Consider the following 9,294-nt stretch of genomic DNA (forward strand, 5'->3'; position numbering starts at 1 on the left):
TTTGTGTGTTTTGGTTTAAAATTGAAGAAAGTTTAGAACACTTATTGTTTTCATGTCCTATTACTTTGGAAGTGAGGTGCAGGATCCAAAACAAGTTATCAATATTAGTCTCAATAGGTACGCATGACAACATAACTCATATCCGCGGATACCCACTTGTATCCGTCCCATATTTGATAGAAAAAATCTGATTTAACTGAGTTTGGATTTTCACCTAATATAAAAATGCGGACGAATCAGGTAATGAGAACACTAATACCCACCCCAAATCCGTCCCAATATGTATTTTATAATTTTAGTTTTTATAAAGTTTAAATTATTATTTTTTTTGCTCATATGACAACCATTACTAAAATTCTACTTTCTTTTTTAATTTTTAAAAATATTCAATAAATTTATATTTTGAAATATTTTCCATTATTTCTTATCTCATATTTGTTTTATTAATGAAAATAAAAACATGAACCAGAGGAAATAAATAAATGGCCCCCCTACTTTTTAACTATAGAAACCAAGAGTGTTTTCCATACTACCATTGAACATCTATATAAACAACTTCTTTCAACAATTCTTTAACCAATCTCCTATTAAAAATCTAGGAACTCTTTCTCTATCTTTTTCACAGACACAAAGTCACAAAAATGGGATATCTAATTGCTACAGCCATGGTGATTTCCACTATTATGATTTGGAGAGTATGTGTAATTCTGTTTTGGAGGCCATATGCAGTGAGAAAGCACTTTCGAAAGCAAGGAGTGACGGGGCCACCATGTTACTCGTTTCTTCATGGTTCTCTTCATGATATGAAAATAATGATGAAGGATGCAAGACAAATGATTATGGATAAACACTCGCATGATATTACTCAAAGGGTTCTTCCTCACTACCACATATGGTCCTCCTTATATGGTCATTAACTAATTTCTCTTCTATATTTAACTCTTAAAAATCCCATGATGATTATTCTTAATTAGTTTTTCATGTTGCAGGAGAGAGATTTCTGTATTGGTATGGAACCGAACCTAGAATTTCCATAACTGATGCAGAGCTGGTGAAGGAGATTTTATCCGATAAATTTGGTTTCTATGAAAAACCAAAAGTAAGGCCTTCAATAATAACATTGATGGGAAATGGGTTACTTCTAGTGACAGGAGTGGATTGGGTTAAGCACAGAAGAATACTCAATCCTGCTTTCTCCATGGATAAACTCAAGGTCTAAACTAACCCCTAAGTTTACTTTTTTTTCTAACTATTATTTATCTAGGAGTGGCAAAAATTTTGCACAGAAACAAACATGACACCTAACTTTACAATCAATAATAATTTTTATATTAATTAAAAAAGAAAAATAAATTTTTCTCGCTCCTTCATTATCACCACCACATGAATTTAATTAAAATAAATTAATTTTAAAATAAATTTACATTTTTTCTCTTTATTTTTAAAGTTTTCTATCATTAAAATTATTTATTCAAATACACTGTTATTTCTTACTGAAAATTGTAAAAAGTTAATATTATACTTACGTATTTGGTATTAATGAAACTCTAAACCTCCAACTCCTTTAATCATTAATTCAACTAACTCAAATAAGTTGAGTAACTCTCTCACCCACCTCACATCAATTAAATTACATTAGTTATGACATACCATATTTTATATATAGTAAGCTTTATTAACTAAATTTTCTTTGCAGTTAAATAAAAGAGTTATAATCTAAAACATAGATAATATGAGAGGTGTGAAATTACTTAAAGCGTAAGAATATTCGACACATGAACTCAATCATTCACTCTTGTTAAGTCAACATGCAATTAAATACTGATCAAACACGGGAAATATACTTTTACATTAATTAATTAATATATAAATATACTTTTACACTAATTAATTAATATACTTTTATACAACAACATGTTCTTCTTCTTCTAGAATTTCAATTTTCTCTTATTTTCAATTTTATTATTTTTTCATTATATATATATATATATATATATATATATATATATATATATATATATATATATATATATATATATATATATACGGTAGAATCATCTTGTAATTAAGGAGTGGTTATTTCTAATGACGAAAGGTAAGGAATAAGAGGTATGATCGATCAAAAGGATTGTTTCTTTTTTATCACACATAGCTTTGGATTTTTTGCTCTAAATTTTTTCGCAATACTCAATGCAAAAATTTGATGCCATATATATAAATATGACAGGGTATGATAAGTAGAATGGCAGCATGTACCATTTCTATGCTAGATGAATGGAAGAGGCAATTAGCCATTTATGCAAAGAACAAATCATTGACAATAGAGATGTGTGAAGCATTTCGAGAACTAACATCTGATATAATAGCTCACACATCCTTCGGTACTAGCTTTGCTCATGGAAAAGAAGCCTTTAATGCACAAACAAAGCTTCAACATCTTATTGCTGCTTCAAGTTCTGACGTTTTCATTCCTGGCATTCAGTATATTCACTCTTTTATATCTACTCATTCTTAGCAATCTAACTCAATATAATAGATGAAATTCACGTTGAACTAACCTTCGTGAATTTCACCTATATCGATTGTTTAGTTGCTAGCATTTTTCTTGTTGCAATGTAAAAATTATGGTTTTGGGTTGTTAATGCAGATATATTCCTACTAGGACAAATTTGGAGATATGGAAGCTTGATAGGAAAATTAAGAAATCACTACAATGCATTATTGAAAGTAGGTTGAATTCTCAGTCAGATAGCTCCTTTTATGGAGATGATCTACTGGGCATAATGATGGATACCAAAAATGATGGTCCTAATAAGTTGAACATGAATGAAATCATGGAAGAGTGCAAGACATTTTTTTTTGCTGGTCATGAAACCACTTCAAACTTACTTGTTTGGACTGTCTTTTTGTTGAGTTTGCATAAAGATTGGCAAGAGAAACTTAGACAAGAAGTCATGCAGATTTGTGGCATGGAAATTCCTGATCCAGACATGCTATCAAAGTTAAAAATGGTAATAGTATTCTAAATTCTTCATTCTTAGATTTCTAGATTATATATAAAAATATTACTCATTTGATAGATAAATTTTTTGAAGGTGAATATGGTGTTGCTCGAAGCATTGAGGTTGTATTGTCCTGCAATAGAATTAGAGAGAATGGCTTCAAAAGATATGAAACTAGGAGATTTGATGATCCCAAGAGGAACAGGCCTCATGATCCCAATTACAATGATTCATAGAAGTAAAGAATACTGGGGTGAAGATTCAAATGACTTCAATCCAATGAGATTCATAAATGGAGCATCTAAGGCTGCAAAACACCCAAATGCACTACTTCCGTTTTCGATGGGTCCAAGAAATTGCATTGGTCAAAAATTTTCAATGATGGAAGCTAAAACAGTGATGGCTTTAATTCTTCAGAGGTTTTCTTGGTCTCTTTCTCCTGACTATCAACATGCACCTGTTAAGAACCTTACTGTGCAGCCACAACATGGTCTTCCCATCATTGTAAAACCATTGCAGCTATAAGTTCATTGCTTCTTCATTTCATGCTAAGAAAATGTTTCTATATCTGTATTGGCTATTAAATATTGTGATGAATAATAAATTATGATATTCCATCCTATATTATAGCTATCTTCTATTTGAATAAATTCCAACTGGCGTGCGCGTGTGTGTGAGAAAGTGTAATGGTCTAAGCTCACGTTCTTTAAATCCATGAGAATTAATGATGGTGAGTCACTATCTTTAGAAGGATCTAGATACTGGGTAATTGGTTTATGTCTATGTTATAAATATGTGATTGGTTAATGTAATTAGAAATCAATGTAATGAATGGAAAAGTTAATTTTAAAGTTGTTTAGCATATTTTAGTAATTGCTTTTATTTTACTTCAAAACTGTCGCTACCGAGGTTTCGCGCGATAAGGAGGTATCGAGACTTCTAAGTAAAAAATACCAAAGGGATGGAAATATCAGAAGAATTGTCACCAAATTTTATTTATGCACTTCTATCTGAGAGGCGAGGGGAAATAGTCGATAAAACTCTCGAGAAAAGAAACGCGCACAGGAAGCACTAAAAAAGAGAATAAGGGATCGGTCTCGCAACCGAGATTTGGGTTCGGAAGTCGGTTACGCAAGAGGAAGGTATTAAATCCCCTCATGTCCATGGTACTTCATGGGAACCATTTGGGTTGTTTATGTATGCGGGAATTTATCATAATTATTGTTTTATTTTCAAAAAAAGGAGTGTGAAAGAATGAGATTTTGTTTTTTTTTAATCTAATGATAACAATAAAGTAAAGACAAATAGATAAACATGCATGATGAAGTTTATACAATGATGATGATAATGAGTATTTGAATGTAAATAACATAAAAGTAAATAACAATGAATATAACAATTAATAAAAATAACAAAAGGTTAACGGTAATCAAAAGTTAGTAGAGTTAGGTTAAGTTAGGATTATTAACAATGACCCAACACTTGAGGATTATCTATCCTTATGTCAATAGATTCAAAATATAAGGATAACTTACTGTAGTGGGGTATTCGTTACCATTAGAGATATTGACTAAATCCAAGGTAAACCATACAAGTCGAGTTGCCACCGCACTTCTATTTATCCAAAGGAATGGTTAGAAAGCGAACAAAAACCTAAAAGTTTTATCGAATCAAAAACTAATAAAAATGTCAGAGATCTGGGTAAGGGGGTTGGTTATGCAATGGGAAGGTTTTAAGCACCCAAAACATCCTTAGTACTCTAAGGGAGCCCTTTTCACACTCGTTGTAAGGTTGGTATTTTGAGAAAATTTGTTTGTGCAAACATGATTGAAGAGATGAGAAGAGAATATACAAGATTATTTACATTTTGTGTTTGGATGGATAAACCCATTGCCTACGTACCATCTTAAAAAGATTAGGATCAAAACCTCGTAGTTCAGGGTAAAAATCTCAAACAAGTTGGTGAATTGATTGGTCCAAAAGCCTTAAGGTCTTTTGTTATCCAAGGGAGAAAACTCAATCTAAAACCACAAATCCACCATGTGAGGATAGCTTCAACATGCTAGTGAGGGGTTAACCCTATAATAAGCATGGAAGACTCATTATCCATCACTAAGGATATAGGTGAGTATTACATCTACCTCAAGGATAACTCAAACCTAATAGCTAAAGGTTATGAAAAAGTTTTTGACTAAGAAAGTGGCCATTGAAACCAGAAAAGTATTTGAATGAGTTATATTTACCAATGAAAAGTATGTACAAAATGGTCAAAGTTGACTTAGAAGTTCAATTCAAAATAAGTGTTATGAAAAGAAAAGTTTGAAAATCAAAAGCATAAGGCTTACGTTTCTAATGTTGAAAACAAGTGTTAAATGTTTGCACAAAAGTTTTGGCTTTGGTTAGAGTGGAGGGAAGAAGAATAATGGCTAAAGTCTTAAACATGCAAGAGGTAAGGAATAAGAAGTAAAACCACAAATGGAGTTCCTCTCTTGAGATCATATTGATGATCCAAGTAGCTCCCATCCTTTGGAATAAGCAATCACATAAGCATAAACTCAAGCAATCAACAATCAAATGAACTCTTGGAAAGCTCCTCAATGTATCTTGGGTCCCTCTTAGAAGCTCATGACAATGGTTCCTCAATTTGGATCAAGTTGGAATCCCTAGCACAAGAACACACACATTAAAAGATTCTAGCAAAACAAACAAGGAATGGACAAGAAGAGTTTAGAAGTTGGTCCTTTCATGGTCATCTTTCAACATTAAGCATTCTAAAGGCCCAATGCCTAGTTGCTCTTATACTTTTATAGCACTCTAAAGGCCCAATGCCTAGTTGCTCTTTGACTCCAAATTTGCATAGGGAAAGTCCTAAAGTCTAAGTCCATTTTGTCTAATTCTTTGCATTATGGTCAACAACAATCAAAACAAAACACAAGCACAAATGATATATACACAATTATATGTGCTCAAGTGAGCAAAAGGCAAATTGCATTAACATAAACATGTGCTCAAGTGAGCAAAGGAAAAATCAAATGAATAATATGTACAAGAATAGTAAATTGCATAAATGTAAAGTGCAAAAAGTAAATGTTAATGGTTAATGGTTAGTGTTAGTAGTTAGTGTGCCATAAGGCAAATTTAGCGCTATGTTAAGCAATCGTAATTGGACTTATGTAGAAGTCACAACTATCTGAGGCCGGTCAATAATAATGTAGGCAACAACACAAGTTAGAAGTTTTGATTAGTGAACCAAGTTCCAACAACTTGTCATGCCAAAAAGAAAAAGAGAATTGATCTTGTATTGGTTTAAGTCCTTTGCATGATTTAGGAAGCAACCTATCCTTAATGCAAAGCCATTCATTTGATCAATTGATCAAGATGAATTAGATTTGAATCAATGAAGATTAAGCCTCCCTAATCAATGCTAACTTATCAACCTTTAACTCATTGATCAGAAAGAAAGAAGAAGAAGGAGATGAATAATGGAAATGGAAATGAAAAGAATAAAGGACATTAAATGAAATAGAACGTACCAATCAACAAGTGTTGACCAATGACATTGAGGATCATGGTCAAACAATCAAAAATAGAAGTGAGATGAAGATTGGAGGTCAAGAAATGAACAAAATATTTTTTGCATTTTTAATATTTGAAAATAAACTTGAATAAAAATAATAAAGAAAGGTCAAACTTCAAAATCACTTCAAATCAACTTTTAAAAGTCCAAGTGATTTATCCCAAGTTCAACAAGGTCAAACAAAGTTTGACAAAAAAATTCAGCATTTTTAAAAGTCAGAAACTATTTTTAATCAATTAAAAATGAATAAAAATGACCTAATTGAACTAAAATCTCAAATAAATCTCAAATCAATTAAAAAATTGATGAGAATATTTTTAATAGATCCATCATCATTCAAATAGGTTGAGAAAATAATTTTGTATTTTTTGAATATCAGAAACTATTTAAAATGAATTAAAAATGACCAGAAAAGAGAAAATTCACAAAAAATATCAAATGATGAAATAAAAAATATTAAAAATTATGTTTAGAAACTATAATTAAAAAGAGAAATAATGCAATTGGTCCCATATTTTTTGGACCAATAATGAAAGAGATATGGATTTTAGAAATAAAATGGAATTAAAGAAAATAAAATGAAAATTAAGAAAATCAGAAAAAAGGAGAGGCGTCTGATCAAGCCTCATTAATTGACGTGGCTGATCAAACGCTCCACATGCGCGCGCTCACCATAGGCCTTAATCAACTGAGTAACATGTGGAGTTAAAAAAGTCATAAGATCCAAGAGCCATGTTTCAATCTGGAAATCATCATCAACGGCTGGGATTCAAACTGGCAAACGTACGGTGGTGTACACCACCATCTTCTCTGGCGAGCATGGAGATTCCGGCCAGAGTTGCAGGTCATAAAAACTTGATGAAAACGAGCGATCCTCATATCATTGGAAAGTTGGGGTGATGTACATCACCCCTGTACCATTAGTTTCTCTTCTAGATCCCCATAGTAAGAGAAATCAGAAGGAGAAAAATATGGTGTTCATGCTGAACTTCATGGATTTGTAAGATTAAAAGCACCAACAAGTTGCCTCTGTTGAGAGGACTTCAGCCAAGCAAAAGGACATAAGAAACAAGCTATAAATGAAGAGTTTCGAAGCAAATAAGTTTGAACATCAACCTTATAAATACAGATTTGTGGAGCACGGTCCTTCAACACATTTGCTTGCAGCTTGCTCTGGAGATGGAAATGAGGCAAGGCTAAGGAATTAGAGTCCAATAATCGACCAAGGAAGTTGAGAATTGGATCTGAAAATTTCAAGTGAAAAAGCAAAATTCCTTTAGAGTATGGTTTGGAATGACTTCTGCAGCATTTCAGATTGATTCAAGGATCCCAATTGAATGAGATGGTGCTTCTATTTATCGATGGAAAGGCAAGGCAAGGGTGATCAAATGCGTGTGCATGAAGTTGGGTCCTCCATGCATGGGCCTGTACAGGCGCATGTGAGGCCCAAGATCAAATGCAAATGCAAGCTGAGCTCATTCTGAAATGAAATGGACGTGCATTTTGAATGGTATTTGCTTGTGCATGAAGCTTCATCATGAATTGCATAATTGTGCCTAAAACTTCATCTCTTCGAAAATACCAATTAGGAAATCCAAACATAAGCATGTGGGTAATGGTTGGAAAGGTCTTGACATAAGGAACAAATGTTATGTTGAACAAAAACTCATTTTAAATGTGGAAATTTATGAAAACAGGCCATCAAGTTCATAGTGTAAAACATGCCTTTGAGAATTTTGTCAAATTGAACCAACTTCAAGCCCTTATGTTTTGATGATTAAAGCCTCAAATGAAACAACCACCAACATAAAAGTTGTAGATATTTTCAATAAAATCAAAATGGACTTAAATTTTGCATCATTTGGATTTTGTATGAAGAAGTTATGGGTATTTGAAGTTGGACTTTTTTGCCTTTCAATGCATTTGGTCCAAAGTGACCTATAATGTTTTGCATTATCACATGTATTTATTTTGAGATTTTGAAACTTTTTTCAACATAACATTTGAATTAGACACAATAATCTTACCAATTCATTTGATCCCACCTCAAAATCATAAAAAATGAATGAGTTATTTTCTTGGGAAGTTGACCCAAAATTAGGGTTTCAGTCAAAATGACCTATAATGTCTTGGAATGGGAGATGACCTTCCAAGCTTTAAATGAATTTTTGATGAACATTAAAGTTGTTCATATTGTCCTTAAGAACATTTTTTTGTTTTTGGGATCATCTCCATTTGACCAACACATAAAAAGTTAGGTCTCAGTGCATTTCAAAATAGTTAGATGAAGTGACTGATCAACTTCTCAAGTCCATAACTCATATCTTGATGGATTGATGATTGAGGATACTCAAGTAAGTTCAAATATGCATGAAATGATGAATTAAATAACTTCCCTTGATTGTATTTGACCATGGGCTGAGGTTGCTTCATGAGCAAGGCACACTTGGTACACAGATGAATTAGGGCTCTTTGGGACACAAACTTCAAACCCTTTGATTTGTCTTGACCAAAATATGAATTGAGATGCTAGGGAGGCATATATTTTGGATGCGAGCTTTGAGGACCATTGCCATGCTTGCCTTCACCTTCTTTTGGCCATATCTTTGCACAAAGGATCTCCTAGAAGCTTTTTGACCTTGTGATTGCTCAAGCTACAAACAAGAAATGTTTGTGACATATTTTTGTGATTTTGGCTAGTAAATAAAATGAGAA

General features: G+C 32.5%; 1 protein-coding gene across 1 annotated transcript; it reads left to right on the forward strand.

The window, feature by feature from the left end:
* The first annotated feature begins 605 nt into the window (after positions 1-605).
* LOC127093045 (cytochrome P450 709B2) lies at positions 606-3,775 on the forward strand. Its single transcript, XM_051031942.1, has 5 exons — positions 606-909; positions 990-1,213; positions 2,228-2,481; positions 2,648-3,011; positions 3,096-3,775. Exons 1-5 carry the CDS (start codon positions 642-644, stop codon positions 3,525-3,527), a joined length of 1,542 nt encoding a protein of 513 aa, XP_050887899.1. The 5' UTR covers positions 606-641; the 3' UTR covers positions 3,528-3,775.
* Positions 3,776-9,294: the final 5,519 nt, after the last annotated feature.

Source organism: Lathyrus oleraceus, chromosome 6 (genome assembly GCF_024323335.1).
Source record: "Lathyrus oleraceus cultivar Zhongwan6 chromosome 6, CAAS_Psat_ZW6_1.0, whole genome shotgun sequence".
Classification (NCBI taxonomy): Eukaryota; Viridiplantae; Streptophyta; class Magnoliopsida; order Fabales; family Fabaceae; genus Lathyrus; species Lathyrus oleraceus.

Bases quoted from the DNA above. Each gene is read 5' to 3' on its own strand.
- LOC127093045 (XM_051031942.1), top strand. From the start codon at position 642: ATGGGATATCTAATTGCTACAGCCATGGTGATTTCCACTATTATGATT. The intron at 910-989 runs GTCATTAACTAA...TTCATGTTGCAG, and splicing joins CATATGGTCCTCCTTATATG to GAGAGAGATTTCTGTATTGG. The intron at 1,214-2,227 runs GTCTAAACTAAC...TAAATATGACAG, and splicing joins TCTCCATGGATAAACTCAAG to GGTATGATAAGTAGAATGGC.